Raw genomic sequence first — 23,610 nt, forward strand, 5'->3', positions numbered from 1 at the left:
CGGATGAAAACTTTCTGTTCCATTTGGCTCCAGTTCTACCTATAATGCTATCACAGCAATTCAGTTCTCCTGAACACCTACTCCGTGAAATTTGGGGGTAAAATAAGAAACTCAAGGTATGTTATGAGAATGGCAGATTCCAAACGCATACGTAACGTTTCTTTAATTGTTTCCAAAATATTTATAGTAATTAAGTAGTTTTATTGTAATTTTAAGCTTTTAGCTTTTTTATTTGAGTCAAGTGTTCGCTCTACCACAAGGTCTACCACAACTTAAAGGCTACTGCGTGAATACTTACTTATCATATTTAAAAAGTAAATGCAATAAATTGGACTTTAGTTGTGTTAAGCAGTTAAAATAAAAATCTTATTTATTTGAAAAGTAGGTACCTAATGATAAGTAAAAAAAACACATGGAGATTTAAAAAAAATAATACTCGGCAATTTGAAACACTTTTTCTAAAACCACTAAAATGAGTCGCACCTAGAGAAGTTGTGCTTCAAAAATTAAACTACTAACGATCTAATACATCTGTTAGTCCAATGGACTCTACGTTAGAAGAGACTTCGCACTTGCCGGCGAGCGCGATGATATATGTATAAGTGTTTGTGTGTGTATGTATATGCAATGTGTAAATGTATGTATGTGTATAAGTGTGTGACTATTTGCAGATCTTGAAAACACTTTTCAATTGCATTTCGCACAGCATACTACGAGTAATTTACTCGAGATATTTCTTAGGTTTCAGCATATCCAATATCTAAATTAGTGCAATATCATAGTAGACGAACTTAAATATATCATTATCACTTTTTATATACGTTGCATTCGCGTCTATAATATAATAGTAAATAAACAGAAGCTTAACTTTGTTATTTATTACTCAGTGATAAGTATAATAAGTAAACAGTCTACTAGCGCCATCTATCGTTGATGCCCGACTACACACATATTCACAACAGAGTACGACTACAGACAACAGCCTGGCTACTTGACTAGTGGCTCTAGAACGCTAAGTCGCTAAGCGACTGCCGGCTGTTTAATCGGTGTTGATTGCCTACACAACATAATTTTAATAAAACGAAATCAAATTTCGAAATTTATAAATCGCGGGAAACGGATGTGTCATTTTGAAATGACACAGTCAAAATTTATTAATTTCTGTGTTTGTTTATTTTAAAATCGCGTGTTTTTATTTGATTTACACTGCTGAAGACTATTCTTGTTAACTATTTTAATTATTATATCATCTGGTTTTGTGATTTTGTGTTAAAAAAAAAACATATAAAATGGAAAAAACTGGAGGTTCGAGACTTCTACAGATGCAGGTTGGTGTCACCATTTTTATGTTTAATTTCATGACTTTAAACAAATTATAACAAGAATAATACAAGCAAACATATTATTTGTAGTGATACTGTTATGGCTGGTTCAGTTTATATAAAAATAAGCAACATATCTTGTTAGCTCTGCCTTTTTGATACAAAAAATAAAAAAAAAACTGTTTTCTTATGTAATTGCAGATGTGAGTTTGTTTAGTTACCTACTTGTTTGTATGTTTGTTACGGTTTTACGCCTTATCCAACTCATCATCATGAAATTTTGCACACAATTTGTCAGCGGTACAGAAAAAGGAATGGTAACTTCATTTTAAGAGTTCCCAAGGGAGCGCGATGCTAATTTACGCGAATGAAATAGCACCCGCAAACTTGTAGATCCTACTTCGTTGGTGAAAGAAATGAGCTGATACCTACTATCCATCCTAATATGAATAACAATGCACTTTTTAAAGCATAATTAAGCTACAATAATTATGATGATACCCTTAGGTATATGATTCAGGAAATTACGATTATATGGAATAAATAACATATTACGCCTTCCTCCTAGAGGAAGAGAACGAATTCAAACCATAAATAAATTTCTGTCATTAAAAATTTAGGAATATTATGGAGAAACTTTATAGAAACTAACAGGTAGGTACTCTGTGGCGGTCTCAAGTTAAGCTTAGTTTTATTGTTTTGAAATCTATTGTCATTTAATCGCCTATTTCCTTTCATCATTTTTACCAATGGAAGGCTCCTTTGCGCAGGATGTCGGCTAGATTATGGGTACCACAAGGGCGCCTATTTCTGCCGTGAAGCAGTAATGTGTAAACATGTGTGTTTCGGTCAGAAGGGCGCTGTAGCTAGTGAAATTACTGGGCAAATGAGACTTTACATCTTATCTTACAAGGAGACGAGCGCAATTGTAGTACCACTCAGAATTTTTGGATTTTTCTAGAATCCTGAGCGGTATTGCGTTGTTATGGGCAGGGCGTATTAATTACCATCAGCTATACGTCCTACTCGTCTTGTCCGTTATAAAAAAAACAAGCAGCCTGACTGCCTTGCTTGCTTTCTGACGCCTAGACTACCTATCACTCTGGTTTAGGGTCTTGATCACCGTATTGATTGAGACCTGCGGGCCTACCATGAACTCTTATTGCGATTCAATTGAAGACCTAAAATGAACTGCTTGCTATTTCATACCACAATAATTTTAGCGATCGCATTTAGGTTGACGTCAAATCAAGTCGGAAATTGAATCGCAAACTGTTTTAGTTCGTTCATTCATTCGTACCATGAGGTATTTCAACTTAAGCTGGGTTGCTAATGTGTCAAAGTGAGCGATTCAAAAAAAGTTGCTACTTTATTAGGCTATAGCGTGCTCGCAAGAACGAATTTAAAAAAATGTACTCAGTGCTCCTGTCAAAGCAAACACCAGAGGAATTAAAGAAGCGTTGCCGGCCTTTTAGAAAGGTGTACGCACTTTTTTTGATGGTACACATGTCGTATCGTCCTGGAAACACCGCACAAGAAGGCTAATTCCACTACTTGGTTGTATTGGAAGAAAGTTCCTTGAAAACGGCACTGTGGAGGAACGCCACACATGCAGATGGTGGGAGTGATATTGTGACCACTAACGTATCACACTCACCCTGATGAAAGCTCAAGATTCCCCGATGAAACGTGAATGAAGCCGTTTGAAATATCGAAAAGTCGATAATCTCATGATAACCATAAGTCGATAATAATTTAAGAACTTATTTATTATCTTGCATTAAGAAACGATATAGGTACTTAAGTTAATAATTCTATAGAACTTCCTACTTGCTTGACTGTCGAAAAGTATCAAGATTTTTCAATTACGTTACTCATTAGTGTAACATTCCTATGATGAATCAGACAGCCGTTAATTTTTAAACGTCTTAGTTCGTTGCGAAATCCATCCTTATCGCTCGTTGGGGAGATCGTATTGGTGCGAGTGTGACAATAGATACATTTGTATTGCGGGCACGAGAGACCCCGCTCTCAGATTGAACCTTGACCCCGGGAGTTTTGTTTTTATTATTACAATCGTTCAATGGAACCGCAAACGCAGCTGTATGGTAACAATTCTTTCAAATTATTATTAAGTTATTATTTTATTAGTTCTCAGTTAATTAAACTTGATAGTTCAAAAAAGTTCAAACAGTATACAGAAAATTGAAATGGCTCTGGACAGGGCATATTTTGAGAGAAAAGAAAGAAATGGACCATTTCCTTTGCACAGGATGCCGGCTAGATTATGGGTACCACAACGGCGCCTATTTCTGCCGTGAGTATTTAAGCAGTAGCTGCTTTAATAATAACATAATAATGCTTACACATTATTATGTGTAAGCATTATTGTGTTTCGGTCTGAAGGGCGCCGTAGCTAGTGAAATTACTAGGCAAATGAGACTTACCATGTTATGTCTCGAGGTGACGAGCGCAATTGTAGTGCCGCTCAAAATTTTAAGGTTTTTCAAGAATCCTGAGCGGCACTGCATTGTAATGGGTAGGGCGTATCAATCACCATCAGCTGAACGTCCTGCTCGTCTCGTCGCTTATTATCATAAATAGAACAAATATGCGGTAGGATGTGTGAAGAACGCCGGGTTCGATATAAATCATCCGACAAATAAATATAAAAATGATTATCGTATTTTTTGTGGTAAGCTAGGATTCGGACACAGGTTCATGAGTTGGCAAGCGTGCAAGTTTCGCAAAGCACTCGACACAATGTACAGTAACCGACGGTCATTAGCCTTTGGTTTCCGTCTAATTGTCTAATCTAATGCGAACATTAGATATAGCTAAGTAAAACTCTTAAGCGTGTTATAATTAACAGTTAGGTTGCTTGTATTATGATATGGAGGCATCTCTTACCACAATTAAATTAACCCGCAACCTCACGGGTTCCGTCCAAGCGCTCTTCCATTGAGCCAACCGTTCGAGTGACGTATAGTTCATAATCATAAATCTTGGTATGTCTTGTTCAACTCTCAGGTTGTGCCTTCATCTACAGGATCTACTTTAGTTTCAGATGTCGCTCTTTCAAATCTAAACAATTTATTATTTTTCAAAAACCCGCATCGTTCATAAATTTTGGTTACAAATTTATTTAATCTCAGAACTGAGGGATATGACTTTAAAAATAACTATTTTTTTTACAAATAAAACTCCTTAATGTTGGGTGAATGTTGCGTATAGGGTCACTTGCTGGTCACTTAAACCAGCTCAGCTCCTTCCAGGGATATGTTCACAGACTTCTCGGAGTTACCAAGTAATTATTAAGGATTTTCATCCGTTTGTCGGACACTCCTGTACATTCCAAGTGTATATAAGTAGCCGTTTAATTTCGTCTGTAGGTCTTTTATACAGTAATTTCATCAGCGTGGACATCAGAAACAGTCTAGCATCAAAGTCAAAGTCAAAATCCAATAACCTTTATTCGATTAGGATTAAACTAAGCGCTTTTGAATCGTCACTATAAATATTTCTTTTAAATTACTGAATCTACCATATTTTGGAAAAAGTAGAGATCATTCTTACGACCTCTACTTTTTCTTCTACTTCTTAGAACATACAATAAACTTAACGGCCACTCTTTTCAATCAAATAGAGTATTTTACAATGGCTGTAATATACATAACAAATTAGTTTGTAAGGTGCTGCGTCCAATATATGAATCGTGTTTAAAGTTGAAACCGTTTAAAATATCAAATATTACATAAACACTAATAAAGAATAAAATGTATAAATATAAATTATCTTATAAAGCATAGATAAAAAGTATCCTATCCTGTCAAATTATAACTTAAATTCATAAATGATTTTAATATCATTTGAGAGGAGCAGGGTACAGACAGAACAACATCATTAGATAACAGAGTAATCTAATATATAAAATTCTCGTGTCATGGTGTTAAACTATGAACTCCTCCGAAACGGCTTGACCGATTCTCACGAAATTTTGAGTGACTATTGGGTAGGTCTGAGAATCGGACAACATCTATTTTTCATCCCCCTAAATGTTAAGGCTGGTCAACACGATTTTTTTTTTATTTTTTTTTAAATTTGTTTGATTATGAGTCAGCATAAAAAAATACATACAACTTCAAATTTTCACCCATCTACTATCAACAGTTACTTTTGTATCGCGATTTTAATATAGTTAATACAACGTTTGCGGGGTCAGTTAGTCTATTTATATAAACCACTTACAAAATAATAAAAAATATATCTAAGTGCACAGATACCTTACAGGGTAACACATCATTCATTAGCTGTTATCTTTCTTACTATATTATATAACTTGGGTAGTAGTTAGTAATGCTAGTAAAATAAGAGTGTATCAAAATATGTCATATTTAAAATTAAGTACAATACAAAATAACAATATTTGCTTCGAACTAATTTTAGTACATTTATTAATTAATGTTTTAAGCCCATCTGCACCAATGTCCAAGTGTGGGGTATCTTATTTAGGTTCTTAATGTATACTTTTTAATTCGCTCGATTGGAGAATTTTTACCGAGATTTGTAATAACTTTCATAAGTGCAACAAAATTGACATTGGCTTCGAGGGGCATTTCGATGTACGATCAATTAAATTGAGAAACAGTTTATGTAAGAACTTGAAGTCTAACAGCTTGCGCCTCTCTTCCAAGCTCAGTATTTCTAAGAAGAGTACCTAATTGAAGAATACAGAGTGTACGCACATAACTATTTAGTAATGTTGCTAATGTAGAGGTGGTGAGTGTTGTCAATTACACTGGCCTACATGCGACGATCAATACTTTGACAATGCTGGGATGGTATTCGGGTCATCGGTGTCTATGTTAATAATATATTATAACGCTATTAAATTTTAAATAATCCTTTTTAGAAGATTAAGGCGCGTGTAACTGTAACTGTGTTTTTACAGTAAATATTGCGTAATTTTTACTAGTTTACTATTATTTTAGTTAATCCAACGTTTCGTGATCTTTCCTGATCACGTTTTCAAGGGGACTGCGGTTGGACTTGAAATATAATACGTATATTTGCAAGAATGTTTCCTTAAATATGTAATTAATAAGTTTAACTATTAACGAGCGCAGAAGAGAGACAGAGAACAAAAATGAAGGGACAGTTTGCACACACACTTGCGCAGTTTCTTCTCTCTCAGAGCGAACTACCCCTGATACGGGTCTGGGGGCACGGCCCCCGCCAAGTCGAGCAAAAAAAGCGGCTCTGTCGTACCATTCTCGAAGCAGTTCATTTTCGACCCCCTACTTCGTTGTGGATAAAATTAGAAGCACCAAACAATCTAACTATATATAATAAGCAGTACTTGTGAGATATATTGTGTTTTTTATATTTAAAAGAAAAATTCGGTCTTACGCCGAGACCCGCTCTCGCCTCTCGCCTCCTCACGACTCAAGCACATCTCACCTATAACTATGTGTGTTAAGTTACATACCTATCTTGGATGACACCGACTCCAAAAATTACAATAATCGTAACTGGAATTAGATTTATTAATTAGATTGTATAAAAATACGCAATTATTTTAATACTTTTTAGTGCACATTATATCTATTGTTTTGGAATAGTGTTATTGAAGTCGGTTGTTTTTTGTTAAAATTTTTTTTATATATTTTTTTATTTTTAGTGAATTTGAAGTACACTTACTAAGAATTTGTCTAAATATGTGTAGATATACTAAATTTTTCAATGCAGCAATGAACGTAAACGCTTAATTGAAGAGTTCCGTTACTTTGCAATGGATTCCGTAATCAGAACCTAACCAAACTCTCACCAAACTATCTTTGAAGTATATCCTTTCCAATAAAAAATTAATCATCGAAAACGGTTGGCGCGATATTGAGTTATTCGTAATTTTATCATCCACTTTGCTATACGTATGTATAGCAAATTTAAGACTTTTATAGTTTTCCCATGGATGCAATTGTCAGATCTGGACCTACAATGGGAATATACCTGCCTGAATTACAATGGGACCACACGGGAAGCACCAGCTTTCAAATAAAGAAAGAATTATCAAAATCGGTTCACCCAGTCGAAAGTTTTGAGGTAGCAAACATAAAAAAAAAACGACGAATTGAGAACCTCCTCCTTTTTTGAAGTCGGTTAAAAATACAATGTGTTTTCATGCGATGGCCAAGTTTATCTATAAAATATATAAAATATTTTCAATATTGATATGGTCACTATAACATTTTGTTAAGTTAGCTAATTATGTAATTAATTAAGACAGAAAAACCTTTAAGTGACTTACGACCGTTTTCAATAACCTATCTACCCTTAGTTTAACTTACTAGAGGTAGACAAATCTATCCTTTTACTATTACTTACATTTCAATAACCTATCGAAAAATAGCATTGGACTATAATTATATTGGAAACAACTATGGATAGATAAGATCTTGTCATTAAACGGTGATAGCAATGTATCCGTAACTAGAGATACGTTATGGAAAACGGCCGTATATATATTGACCGACTTGGTACTACGTGGATGTCACAACTTTTTACGATAGAACTGAGATTTTTTTAACAAGTTATGGCTTTTGATGGCATTAACTTTAATTGGCATCAAAAAGGAATCAATTTAATGAAATAAAAGCCTTTTATATGTTTAAATATTATAAGATATTGAAGTATACTGTGAGAGACATGCATCATTTATTGTATTATAATATTATAGTTGTAAACAGGAAACACTAATAAGGAAAAATATTTCTGAGTAATTTATATAACATATTCTAATAATTATGGTCTATGTAATTATATTATTTATTTAATGGAAGATTAGTGTACCTGATTAAAAGTCATTACCGCCGCCCACACTCTTTCAATACTGGAGGAACTGGCTAGATATCTTTTTGTAGCCTAAAAAATATTTTTTTTTTATGAAAAAAAGGGACGAGACGAGCAGCTGATGGTAATTGATACGTTTTACTCATTATAATGCAGTGCCGCTCAGGATTCTTGAAAAACCCAAAAATTCTGAGCAGCACTACGATTGCGCTCGTCACCTTGAGACATAAGATGTTAAGTCTCATTTGCCCAGTAATTTCACTAGCTACGGCGTTCTTCAGACCGAAATACAATAACGTTTACACATTACTGGTTCACGGCAGAAATAGGCGCCGATGATGGTAATAAATAACTAATAACGCACCTAAAAGTAGGAAATGATTATCAAAAAGCATTACTTACGCATAGTGTGATTGTATGTAATAAATGTATTTTATTGTAAAAAAGCAATGGGGTGCTTCAGTCCATGCAAAGTTTCAAACAAATTCGACGCTTTGAAGGGTCCAAAAATCATCTTCATATTCAAATTCAAATTCAAATATTTTTATTCAAAATAGGATGTGACATCACTTATTGAAAGTCAAAAACTACCATTTCAAAATGAATGCCTCAGACCTGAGAAGAATGGGCGCAACAAACTCAGCGGGCTTTTTTTTCATCGAATAAATATGTTTACAAAGTAATATTGTACAATTAAACTTATTATTTAATAGCCCGAGGGCGGTCACTCCATTCCCAATCTGTGGTATCATTAAGAAAGTCATTTATGTTATAGTAACCTTTACCACACAAACGTTTTTTAACAATTCTTTTGAATAACGTTATACTTTTGTTTTGAACATTTTCTGGGATCTTGTTGTAAAAGCATATACATCGCCCCACAAAATACTTACTAACTCGACTTAGCCGAGTAGTAGGCATCATAAGTTTATGTCTGTTCCTGGTGATAACATTATGGTTATGACAGTTTCTGGCAAATTCACTTATGTGCCTATGAACATACATTACATTATCAAGAATATATTGAGAATCAACAGTCAAGATGTTAATTTCTTTAAATTTTGCTCTCAATGATTCTTTAGGACCTAGGTTATAAATAGCGCGAATAGCCCTCTTCTGCAGCACAAATATTGTATTAATATCGGTAGCGTTGCCCCATAGCAATATACCATAGGACATAATACTATGGAAATAACTAAAGTATACTAGTCGCGCCGTATCTTATATATATTCGGTTACATACAAACCAAACAAGTAAATGTGGGACAGGCTGTTTATATTATTGTATTTTCTTTGGTCCTTGATATGTGTGCAAAGTTTCAATTCAATCCGACAGTTTACAGTGGGTGATAGTCATGTCCAAAGATTCCGGCACGTATATAGTTTATAGATAGTTATATACACGTCAAGCTATTTTTTGTGTTTCAAAATTCACATAACGGGTTGAATTATGGGATGAAAGTTTGCATGGAAAACTTTGTATTTAGGCACTTGATAAGAAGTGAAATACTATTAAAGAGACTGTCCACAATGACAAGGGATATCCGCTGTATCGTAGAAGAGCGCCGCGCCGGCAGCGGAAAGAATTCGTGTGTGTATTATTTGCAAAGTATCCTAACAAACAAAAAATGCTGCCCATGTTCGAATCAAATCAAAATATTTTATTGCAAGTCACTTTTTACAATAGGGAAGTACATTAAATGGGTAGACAATATGTGACCGCCCTGTATTTGCCAAGGGCACAGCAATGTTATACATAAAATAAATGTCTTATACATTTTATACATTCTTATGTATTAAAAATACAGACAATACCACTATTACTATTATGTATGTGTGTTATGTATTAATGTTATGCCTACTACTCGGTTGGGTCGAGTTAATAAGTCTTTTGTTGGGCGATGTATATGCTTCTACAATATGATCCCAGAAAATGTACAAAACAAATGTGTTACGAAATTTAAAAGAATTGTTAAAAAACGTTTGTGTGGGAAAAGGTTAGTATAGCATAAACGATTATCTTAATGATACCATAGACTGGGAATAAAGCGAACATCCTCAGGCTCTTTAATTATAAATGTTTATTGTACGATATCACATTGTAATCCATGTTTGATATTAAAAAAAAAGCCCGCTTTTTAGTTTCTTGCGCCCATTCTTCTCAGGTCTGAGGCAGTCTCTTTTGAATGGGTTTTGACGTTCAATAAGTGATTTTAAATCCTTTTTTAATTATAAATATTTGAATTTTAATTTGAATTTGAAGTATAACTATTTATTTCTGTTTTAACTAATTGTCACACTTAGTGTAATTAAAAAATTCGGGTAAATCGTAGAAGAATTTTTAAACTAAGACATTTTTAAGATATCTTTTAAATAGAGAAGGCTTCTCTTTATTTTTAATATCGTTTGGGATGTGATTATAAATTTTTATTGCCATGTGGTGAGGGCTCGATGACACTTGTTTGGGGTATTTTTAATCTGTTTAAATTTCTATTATTTCGCTTGTTATTTGGTAGTGTATAGTAACTATCCCACGCGGACGAAGTCGAAGGTAAAGCTTGTATGCTTTAAAATCATTCTTGTCAGCAGGTCACATAATGAGATGTAGCGAAAAAATAAACGAAGTGAGTTTAAAGTGTGTCCCTAAATAGATTGTATTCATTTCAAAGCTCTGTTAAGAATTGACCGATTGCGGATAGCAAATCACTTCACTTGCAAATCGATCGGAATTGATTACCTTGCTTGTATGTTATCTTATCTTTAGCATTTACTGATATGAGAAACCCCACATTCAATCGAATGCATTTATGGCAGTATTTATAGTCACCACTTGAGAGAACTCTCGAACATATGCGATTGTCGTATTTTATATAAATTTATTTTTTAGGAAGCCAACGTGCACTCAACTATCATAATCTATAGACACATTTAAAAGGCTAACTCGACATTCATAACAGGTTCTTTGTTTGAAGCTATAAATATTTTTGAAAAATATATATATTTAGGTACTTACATAATAATCACGGAAAACAAAAGCTAAAAAAAACTACGAACAATGACTAACTATCTTGCAGTACTTTAATAAATTTTTTAACTACTCTTTTGAAACATGGGGCAGAATGTTGAATAATATCTATGTAAATATAAATTAAAAATTGTTATATTTATTTTATTTAGAGCTTACTTTCCTTACATCTCTATACATTTAGGTACCCAACTAATATTATAATTAATGCGAAAGTTTGTGAGTATGTTCGAAACACATTTGTTTTGTACATTTTCTGGGATCAATTTGGAAAAGCATCGCCCAATAAAAGACTTACTAATTCGACTTAACCGAGTAAGAATAACAAATTTATGTTTGATCCTCGTGTGTGTAAACAATGGAACAACTCTATTTTATTAACAGACCAACAACCAAATGTGGTAAATCGTCTTTACCTATTTATAGGACTATAAAAAAGCCTTATCTTAAAGTTCAGTAAAATATAAAATAAAATATGTGAGCATATCAAATCGAATTACGTAATATTATGCTAATTTATGAAAATGTTTATGATGTAGGAACTAAGAGAGTATAAACAAAGGAGCCTGCGCCAACTGCCAAATATATCCTTGTGACCGAATATGTCCGTGCAGTGGGCGACGTAAGATCAGGTTTTTGCGATTATCCTCGCAACTGCAACAAATACACCCACCACCGACTCAACTAACCAATGTATCAAATGCCTAATGTGTACGATTTTATTTAAAAACAGTCCTCTAACAACAGCCTATAAAATTTACAATGTCATAGGTATTTATAATTTCATGGTAATCGTTTTGTTTTTGTTTGACCTTTGGACAATTTTCAATTCAATCTAAGTTCAATAGTATTATTGTTAACACGTTTACTACGTAAGTTAGTTCATCGAAAAAATATTCAAATATTGGTATACATACATCAAATAGACATACATAATTAATCACATTTTATATTACGATTCAAGAATTTGCAACAATCTTAGTTTTTTGCTTAAGTTTTAACAGTTGTCAGGATCTAGTTTTTCTTAAATATCTGTTTAGAAACGTACGTTTAACTCATATTTATAGATATTAAGTATCGTTATATTATTATCATTATTTTATTATAGAAATATCTCACCATGAGATTTGTATTGTCTAGATCATTTTATGGTAAGTTAAGAGGAGAATTGTCCCCACAGACATTGCGACTCTCTTCGTGTCTATGGTGTTCATTGCGCATTATTACTAAGGCTATTGTGAACGCCATTGATAGTATCTTCCCCGACCCTGGCTCGTTAACGTATGTGACAAGGTGTCTTAACCTTTACGTTAGGTCTTTTTATGAGAAGTAGTGATGGGCCAAGCAAGACGTGATGGAAAGCTATACAAACCAGTCTATACAATGCATTGCTGCTTAGGATTATTAAAACACCTAGCATTCTGAGCAGCGTTAGATTAGATTGAGACATAGCCCAGTAATATCACCAGCTACGGCTCTCTCCCATAATACACAATAATACTTTCACATTCATCCTTGACGGCAGAAAAAGCCCATCTAGCTGTACTAGCACAGAATCTACGAAGATCCCTTCCTCTGATAAACGTTCGTGTAATATATATTGGCAAAAAATTGTTCTACTTTGTAGGTATTTCTGTCTGGTCTCTGTTCCTCAGAGTATTTTTATCCAAGATTTTAATGTTATTTTGACTGTCCTTATTCCTTTGATTCGGTCTTTTTCCAGTGATTTATTTAGTACAATTGGGCAAATGACAGAATGAATCCGGTCCCATAGCAGGTATTTCTGTATCTTTTTTAACTAGTGTGTCAGCTGCTTTGCCTTTGACGCCACAGTGTCCTGCCAAAACCCTCTTTTTAGCATGTTTTTAGCGGGGTGGTGTGACGGAATCGGACCGACTAAAACCACACGGTGTACCTTACCGCGCCTTAGTAGGAGGAGTCCGGGAACGACGTTATTAACGCATCTGGTACTCCTCCTGGCGCCTTTCCGCAAGAACGCAGGCACAATCTTCTATTTAAACCCTTAATTAGGCGGCGTCCAGGTACACGCGGACGTCTTCGCGGCTGGCCATTAAGGCGGGGGATGGGTTAATCCGTGCAGTCCACCCACGGGCACACTCAGAGCGGCATGAGGCGCATGCAGGCGTCCCACCACCCAGATCGGCGGCGACAATGCAGTCAGTAATAGAACAGCAGCGTAACTCAGCAGTCTCCATGATCATCGTACAACTTATACCTTTGTCTGGGCAGAGCGTTAGGGTCGGTACATACAAAAAGTAAAATTACGAATTGACGATGCAGGTGGCGTGGCACTCAATAGTTTTGTCTTCCCAAGGTTGCTTAGCGGGCGTATAAATCATATGTATGTGTGTGTGCGCCGATTCGTGCGTTCTAGTATGAAGTTAAAGTACTGATCTATTAATGTACTTGGACACCGCCCCGGATGCGCTCCATCACCTCCGTCTGCGAGATGACGTCCTCGCAAAAGTTCGCGACCGCCGTATAATGCCTTTCGCTACCGAATAAAGCCTAGTGAGCCTATAACACTAGCAATAAGGGATTGCTGGTAACTAATTCTAGTATTCTTCATAAGATACATAATAGCTTTAAGGGTAAATGTAATGTATTCACTTTTATAATAAAGTCCCAGTCACTGTTCAGGCATTATTTCATTAATGGCTATGTCGTTAATAGCAGCTCAGCTGAATACCTAAGTGATTGGACAGCCTGGAACTAGATTATGATTATTTTATACCAACAACAATGACAGTACAATATTGTAGGTATATATTATTGAACAGAACGCAAAAAAGAATGCTGGGAGAATAGAAATTCGCGCCGGTTCTTCTCTCTCAGAGCGCCATTTGTTTCCGTAACGGTGGTAGTGTTAGAAGTGACAACAAAAAGAACTCTCGTAGAAGATTGACTATCAGCATACTATATCTCTGCATCATTGTAATATGTACTTAACTGTTACTTGTTTTCAAAACAAGCGGTGAGAATAATGTAATGTGTCATAATGGATTGCTCGATACAATACTCAATTTCAGTAACAGCAACACGTGAACTGAATACGCTATCTGTTAAAATATTTGGTCGCTTTAGGCGGGTGATTGTAAGCGTTTATTATGGACTTATACTGAATGGAAAAGCAGTGTTATAAAAAAAATTATAGAGTTTTATTAAATTATCTATATAGTTCTATTCATTTTTTTTAAAAGGAGGATATTCGAGCGTCACACCGCACAAGGAAGCCCATTCCACAGTTTTGTAGTACGTGGAAAATGAAAATCGTACAGTTTAATAAAAAAAAAAGAAGAAGAACCCCGCTGATTTTCTTGCGCCCTTTCATTTTTGTTTATTCAGGTTTGTGGTATAAATTTTGAATGGCTGAGGCAGTTTTTGACGTTGAAGAAGAGATTTTATTCGTTTTTTAATTAAACATTAACCATTCAAAAGTTATAAATGTAAGAGTAACTCCCTGTTATTGTCCAACCCTAAAGTACCCTATCTATGATGCATTGTAGAGCATGCAGCCTTTGTGCTATGACAGCTGTGAAAACGTCGAAAACAATTGAGTTTAGAATTAACCTCTATTTTGAGCAATGCAGAGCAATGAGTGTAAGACGTAGCTGGACTAAAGTACAGGGCTCTTTTTATCGGTTGTCTAACAGCAAGAGACTCAATTTTGACGTATAAATTATCTAAAATGCAGCCTTTGTATGTTATACCAAATAATGGAACGAAGTTTCTTTACAAGAACCAAATAAGAACCTACTTGTAACTCTGGCGTCGCTTAAAATATAAATTTAATGTGTAATATGGCGCCATTCAAATCACTTCATTTGAATGTTTTGGTTATTGACCGATAGCAAATACGCATCATATATTGCATGGTATTTTATTAGCTTATATTCTTATCAATAAAAGCATTTACTGATCTAAGGAACCCCACATTACATAGTCATGGGCATTTTTTCTCCAAAATATATATATATATATATATATATATATATATTATAATTGACAATATAACAAAAAAAACACGTCTAATACCCACTCAGCATAATTGGAATTGAGATTCCAAAACTTTTAGGAAATGACCGTGCCCATAAGTTGTTTCATAATATATCTATTATTTAAATTTTAATGCAAATAATTATTTCAAAAGTCTCGTATGGACGATGTTGCTGCAAATAAATGGGTCAGTGACATTTCCAATAAAACCTCAACATAACGTACCCATCGCATCGTTTACACGAGGGTATTTAATAGGTATAAACTTGCTTCACCGTTTTTGTGTCCTACTGGCTGGTTTTGATAAAAATTAAACATTATTTTTCACATGACTTCTAGAACATTCTATATCTAAAATCTACAACATTCGATTGGTTTTCTATCGGCGTTAAGAGAAAATAATTTCATATCTACTTTAAAACCTGATTAGGTTTTTTTAAATGAAAATAAGGGACAAGACGAGCGAATACGCCCTGCCCATTACAATGCAGTGCCACTCAGGATTCTTGAAACCCCCAAAAATTCTGAGCGGCACTACAACTGCGCTCGTCACCTTGAGACAAGATGTTATTTCTTATTTGCCCAGTAATTTCACTAGCTACGGCGTCCTTCAGACCGAAACACAGTAATGCTTACACATTACTGCTTCACGGCAGAAATAGGCGCCGTTGTGGTACCCATATTCTTGCCGGCTTTCTGTGCAAAGGAGCCTCCCACTGGTAAAAATTGTAGAAGTTACAAGTTGTTATTAACGTTGACCAAGACATATGGTTAGTGACCCTGACTACTAAGCTAGGGGTTCCCGGGTTCGAATCGAATCGAATGGATGTTTGCTTCCGAGTCATGGATGTTAATATGTATTTATGTATGTTTAAGTAAATATATCGTATTAAATACATCGTTGTCTTGTACCCATGGTACAGGTTATGCCTAGTTTGGAGCAAGATAATTTTTGTGAAATTGTGTCAATATTAATATTATTATATAAATGTTGTTTTAGGCAAAATTTTGCTTCGCATACATGTTGCATAAATACTTATTTGCCGATATTAAAATCGCGATACAAAAGTAACTGTTGATCGTAGATGGGTGAAAATTTGAAGTTGTGTTTATTTTTTAATGCTGACTCATAATCAAACAAATTTAAAAAAAATATATAAAAAAAAATAAAAAAAAAAATCGTGAGGACCACCATTAGGGGAATGAAAAGATATTGTCCGATTCTCAGACCTACCCAATACGCACTCAAAATTTCATGAGAATCGGTCAAGCCGTTTCGGAGGAATTCAAAGTTTAACACCATGACACGAGAATTTTATATATTAGATTACTATTATATATTTATTATACTAAACAACGATTATAATAATAATTATAATTATTTTATAAAGGATACCTATGTTTCTTAGCAAACGTAGTGCTGGAGTTAACACAAAGGTTTTCGAAGATGACTTAATTCTGCAAATCATATTCACGCATAAAAGTAGATTTATTACATTTGCCAGGTAGACCGTACATATCGAAGCTTGAGTATTAGTTATGGATGTAATTTTTTTTATGTAAAAGTTCCCCTCCAATTTTCATTATCATTGCATAAAAATTCAATAGAATGTTAATCTTGTTTTTCTCTTCACAGAGAGAAAGAATGAAACGAATGGTAAGAGAATATTTTGAAGTGTAATTATGTGAGTTGCAATACTATTGTTGATTGAACCCAAATAATTGTATTAATTTGTAGTTTTGAACTGCTTTTGTTGTAGGTATATATCATTATTACAAGATACTATTTTTGTTCACTGTTTCATAATATTATTTATTTATTTATTTATTAGAAAAGCCTTACCAACTAGACATACAATTAATATTATGACTACTTATAATGTAACATTTCTTATATTTAATACTTATATATCTAACTTATAGGTGTGCACAGCATTGCCTTTATTTATTATTGTAAGTTAAGTAATACTACTACAATATATATGTTTACTATTACTAAAAACTATAATTTTATACATACAAATTATAAGGGTTCAAAAGCGTATTTTTTAAAATTGCCAAATGTATTAAAATTTATATCTATACTACTATTACTATGGAATTTACTGTTATATTATTTTGAAATAAGTTGGATAGGTGAATTTGAGCCATAATTGTTTCTGAAGAATCGTACATGTACTGGCAGATATGTACATGTACTCAGACCTACTGAATATGCATATAAAATTTGGTAAAAAACAGTAAAACCGTTTCGGAGGAGTAAGGTACTACCATTGTGACACGAGAATTTTACATATAAGATATACAGATAACCTATTTTGATTAAAAAAATTTTAATTTGAGAATTTTTACCTTAGTTTAGAATTGAAAATTAATATTAAATTACTGAACATTCGCTGACCATTCGATGAAGATGTTTATGATAGTAGACAGATTTTTAAAAAACGTATTTCAGATAAACTTAAACACCCTGATTGACATAATAAGGTCTATTTACTTAAGGTGACACTAAATGCCAGCGACCTTGAGCGATATGAGTTCACGGCTGCCGGCCCGCCATCTATGTAACAAAGCCAATACTTTCAAAATTCTTGGGTGGAAAACAGTTTATATGCTTACAATCCTCGTTATTCACTACTAATCTGAATAAATGAACCTGCACAAAAAAGTACAAGCTATAAGAATAACTTTTCTGAGAGAAGTACCAAAAAAATGCGTCACGCCATGCCAAAAAACTTGTTTAACTTCAAAGAAAAGTGGTAGTTCAAAAAGGCTCGGCAGTGTTAACTATAACCAACAGGAAGCATTAGCAACCTACAAATAAGACTTAAGGATATGCGTAACAGGATTAAGTAGTGTTCATAGCTCCAAATGCTATACTTTCACCACAAAACTTGTCTAAAAACACCATGTTTGCGTGTTTTCTGCTTACTCTTCGCCTTAAGTAAAATTACGGCTTATCAATAAACTTATACGGCCTTACAAATTAAAATGGTATAAACTGGCAACATTGTCAATACAATGATAATTTTGAAGTTTTTCGAAACAGTCAAACAGCCTTGTAAATAAACGTGAAAAGCGTTATACGTCCGAATTAACGAATCTAAAGCAAAATGTCTATTTGTAACACTGACCCGCATAAATACCACTGGACATGCTGTTCCATATGTTTGACAGCAATTTTTTGTGCCTATTTGAAGCGCCACTCGCGAGCGTCCAGAGAACTAATTTTGACGTATACGAAGAAACGTACAATACTCTGAAGATTTTTTGCACTTTGAATTAATTTCGTTCGTTTTCTGTGTTATTTATAATTCAAGATTCAACGTTATAAAGTACAAAATTCTTTTTTGTAAGTTGTTTCCCACCATATATCGCTGTTTTCTGAGGTTGTCATCACTAGTTTTAGTACCGCAGACTCTCGCTATATGGCCAACAGCGCCAAAAAACCGAATATCAAACAGGCACAAAAGCACTTTGACAGTGTTATATAGTAGAGGTCAGGATTTTTATAAAAATTTGTAAGCATATTATTGATTTTATTCTCAGGCTTAACTTTATTCCAATTTTATTTGTAAGGCCGATCGATTTGGGGTATAAGTTATGAAAGTAATGATATATAAACGTCTGGCTAACAGCCAGTATTCACCGTGGACTGCCATATTGCGGGTACTTATCCAATTCCGACAAATTGATACAGATAGTCGGTCAATACAAGTTCATCGTACTAATGGACGAACCAATCATTTGTACGAATCGATTCCAACCGCACTTTCGCTAATAACAACCGATTTAAAAAAAATTACAAGTTAAAAAATGCATAGCTTATATTCGTGATTTTTTTTATAGTTAAATAAAAGATACACTTTTTCCCTGTTCTTTCCCGAAGTCCAAAGCCCAGGGGTCACGTAAAAGGTGGCTAAGGGCATTTACTTCTTTGCACATAATGCCGGCTAGATTATTGGTACCAAAACAGCGCCCATTTCTGCCGTGAAGCTGTAATGTGTAAGCGTTATTGTGTTTCTGTCTGAAACTGCGCTGTAGCCAGTGAAATTACTGGGCAAATGAGACTTAACTTACATGTGTCAAGGGTGACGAGCGCAATTATTGTAGTGCCAGTTTTTTTTTTGGTTTTTCAAGAATCCTGGGTGGAGGATTGCATATTAATATGCTGGGCTTTTTACTGATGGTAATTGATAACGAACGCCCTGCTCGTCTCGTGCCTTATTGTCATTAAATAACCTTTCATTATGGTTTCGGTCACAATTCATAGATACGTTATTCGCCGTTTTCTAAGGCTGGCAACGCTCTTGTGATTCCTCTGGTGTTACGACCTGCAGGCGACCCGTTTGTATGCACGTTTTTCATCCTCTTCCATGAAAATAATTAAATGGTTTGAATGGCAAATGAGTTTTTTGGGACTACTGGATAACTCGTCTGCAATATCAGAGGATGTGCAATAGAATTGCTGTCTAATAATATTGGTAAATGCTTATTTTGTGGATAACCAAATCGGATGACTACAAATTCGGAGTTTACCCTGCAAAGCTTAAACAGAAATAAGGAGATCCGTAGGAGAACCGAATTCCCCGGCATAGTCCAAATGATTGCGAAACTGAAGTGCCATTGGGCGAACTGACAGTAGCTGGGGCAGTAAAGTCCTCGTATTGGAAGCAAATACTGGAAGACGCAATATTGGTATGCTCCCACAAGATGGACCGATGTTCTGGACAACACTCGTAGAGATTCTTTGTTGAGGTTTTTGTTCATCAGTGGACGTGTTTCAACTGAAAGAATGATGATTATGAAATTATAATGATACGATATGGCTTAGTCGCATCATTATAATTAAACACGTTTGCTTTCGCATTAGCCATTAACTGATTATTAACTCTAGCAAGTAAAACCACTCTTAATGTGTTTTTATAATAACTTTTCCCCTTATTATCTTTTTTCCATACCTAGCTGGTTTCCTTTTCATTTGAGCTCAAGTCTTCTAAAGACGAAATCATGTAAGTTTGAAATTTTTATTTGAGTGACTGTCTATAACCAAGCTGATATCATCATGAACAGCTCTCTTTTACAGAGCAAACACTGTATCAATGTCAGCAGCATGACCCCACAGAAAATTCCGCACGTCATAACGATAGTAATAATGATATGGTCACTATAAGATGTTGTTCGGTTAGTTAATTAATACGAAATAACTGAAGAGAGAAGGGCCCTTAAGTAAGGACTGAATAAATTGACCGACTTTTTACGGATCTGACAACTTTTTACGGTAGAACTGATTTGCGATACTTGTTTCTTTTACATGTTATGTTTTTGATAAAAATATTTTTTTGACATTGTAAGTGTCATTTCCGTGACCTACATGAATAAAGTGATTTTGATTTGATTTGATTTCATGGCCGTACATAAAGACTCGCTTGTGTCGTATGTCGTAGGGCTAGTAATTGTTTTTTTGTGTGTCGTCTCTTTGCTTCAAATGAGTGCAACAGGAGCCTGTCAACCTGTTGTAACTGAATGAGTGCAACAGGAGCTTGTCAACCTGTTGTGTAATTCAACTGACGGCCAGTTTATCTCTTACTTGAGATAAAAATCGTAACTATCGTGGAATTTTCTGTCCCGATAAACTTATTGACAGTAACTCACCTTATCCGTACACGCTGTCTGTCAATGGGACGACGTATAGCTTACCAGCGATAGAATTTTGAATGGAAATTTCAATTCACGCGTCCCCCAATATAAGGCGATAAGAATTATTTATCGGGTATTATGACTTTGAATTTGAAACGAATTTAGTTAAATCACGATTATGAGGGCAACGTGAAGTATTTATTAAAGGACGTGAAAGGGGCTTGAACCCAGCGCCGTAAAACGAGTAAAAAAAACAACATAATATGGGAACGCCAAATATAGTAACTCTAGTATTATATAGTCAGAAAATAGAAAAAGTACAAAAAAATAAACAACCCACTAATTATTCAAACGCAAATGACATGACGAAATATTAGCTAATTTCGAAGAAATCAAAAGTGATTCAAACACGGAAGCTACTGCAGTGTGGGTGTACAATGAAATCAAAATGAACGAAAGTGCTTACGTAACGTCGTCCTACAAGGAAGCGGTCGTGACTCGCGACTAAACAGCCTTACGCGGCCTTAAGCATGTGCCAGGCCGGGAGTATGTTTTATACCCACATAGTAAAAATATTACAAATACTAATAACCTCGCTTCTTTGACTTATATTAACCCTTTCATGCTTATTCTTGGAGTAGCAAGATATAGTAATATCTTCACATTTACCAGTGGAAGGCTTTATTGCATAGAATGCCGCCTACATAGATTCACAGCCCGCCGTTCTGCGCCATTTTCTGATTCGAAGCAGTCGTGTGCAAGCACTTCTTTTGTTACAGTTGGAAGGGTGCCGTAGCTAGTAAAATTACTGAACTATGATGATGACAGTTCAGCTCTGAATTGTATTGTTGTTCAGGAATCCTGAGCAGTACAGCATTGTAATGGGCGTGACATTTCACTCACCATCTTGGATTCTTACTCGCCACGTCGCTTGTCAAAAGAGTAAAAACAACCCCAAATAACTAGTGTATAAAGTTTCAATTAATTCCAACATTTAAAAAATAAAAAAACCTAACAAAAAAACATCCGACTTGCAAAACAATAGATATAATATGCACTAAAAAGTATAAAAATAATTTCGTATTTTTATTAAATCTAATTAATTTATCTAATTCTAGTTACGATTATTTTTATTTTTGGAGTCAGTCTCCTCCCCGCGCCGGGGACGACTCGACGTCGCACGTGTGACTAGCACACCTCACCTATAACTATGTATGTAGTTACAAACCTACCTTGGCTGACACGTGATGTTACTTTGTCATGGATATTCCATGATAGATCCAATAATCAGAACCTAACCAAACTCTCACCAAACTACCTTAGAAGTATAAAATAGAATCATCGAAATCGGTTGACGCGATATTGAGTTATTCGTCCATTACTCGCGCTCATACTTATAGCAAATTTAAGACTTTTATTAGTTTTCTCATGGATGCCATTGTCAGATCTGCAATAAATGGCAATGGAACTACACAGGAAGCACCAGCTTTCAAGAAAAAAAATATCAAGATCGATTCACCCACTCGAAAGTTCTGAGGTAACAAACATAAAAAATACCTCTTCATTCTTTGAAGTCGGTAAAAAAGGGGATGATCATGATCAAATTTTTCGTTGTAGAGGTACTAACATTCGTGTGAAGCTAATAAAAGCCTTTTAAAAAAACTTCCCCGATCCTATCGTAGAATGCATGCCTAGGACTTTTTTCGAAACATCCACCTAGAGTCGCTCTATAAATTTTTACATTCAATATCATTCCATACACACTCCTTACACAAGGCACATTCTTTTTTTTAAATGTTCATAATATTACTATCCTCTGCAAAGTTCTCTGCCTGTGAGGTAGTTGTCCCGAAAACATATAGGTTAAAGACACTAAAGCAAATAGTAATTCAGATATCTTATTTGAAACATTATTTTTTTTACAAATTCAATTTCCAATATTTTAATTCAAAATAGGATTTAAAATCACTTATTGAACGTCAAACACTCCCACTATTTTGTAATATGATGTTGTGATTTTTGTGCCCGATACTGTCTGCGCTTGACTTCATTTTCGAATAGTACCTTGAAACAAATTTTGTTTTACGGAACTAACAACTTGGCTTGGAAACAATGGCAAACTTGATTAAGAATTAGTTAAAGATTTATCATAAATGCTATAACTTTGACTCTTTCTGCTGAAGATGTGCTCTCATGCTTGTCATTCCCCAACCAAGCAACATTTTTCATAGAAAAATTATTTTGTACTGTCTAAGTATCATAGTTTTGCAGAATATCATCATATATATAGATATATATCAAAATACCATCCCCACCATCTGGATGTGTGGCGGCACGTACTACTAAGCTGTGGAATGAGCTTCCTTATGCGGTGTTTCCGGGACGATACGACATGGGTACCTTCAAAAAAGCGCGTACACCTTCCTTAAAGGCCGGCAACGCTCTTGTGATTCCTCTGGTGTTGCAAGAGAATGTGGGCGGCGGTGATCACTTAACACCAGGTGACCCGTACGCTCGTTTGGCCTCCTATTCCATAAAAAAAAAATAAAAAAAAAAGAATAATAAATTCAATCTGGTGATATAAGCTAGTTAATACATTGTACTGAATCTAAATCAATGATTCAAAAGCTGTTTTATCATCTACTGTTATGCAATTGCATTTCAACGCGTGCAACACAGGACTGCTCGAATTCTCATCCCCACCATCTGGATGTGTTGCGATAGATCACAAACATAATACCCTACTTGTTTGACAAT

The 23,610-nt window shown here is 34.7% G+C and overlaps 1 protein-coding gene across 3 annotated transcripts in view; it reads left to right on the forward strand.

Moving 5' to 3' along the window:
* Positions 1-976: 976 nt before the first annotated feature.
* LOC126966150 (zinc finger C2HC domain-containing protein 1C) overlaps positions 977-23,610 on the forward strand; it is a 58,910-nt gene continuing 36,276 nt past the window's right edge. For 2 of the 3 annotated variants that reach the window (XM_050810096.1, XM_050810098.1), the window contains exon 1: positions 979-1,328. In XM_050810096.1, the coding sequence (XP_050666053.1) occupies positions 1,290-1,328 (39 nt within the window). In that variant the 5' untranslated portion in view covers positions 979-1,289. Of the gene's footprint in view, positions 1,329-23,610 lie in introns of all 3 variants that reach the window. The other variant, XM_050810097.1, reaches the window with a different exon arrangement.

This window comes from Leptidea sinapis, chromosome 9, assembly GCF_905404315.1.
Source record: "Leptidea sinapis chromosome 9, ilLepSina1.1, whole genome shotgun sequence".
Taxonomy (NCBI): domain Eukaryota; kingdom Metazoa; phylum Arthropoda; class Insecta; order Lepidoptera; family Pieridae; genus Leptidea; species Leptidea sinapis.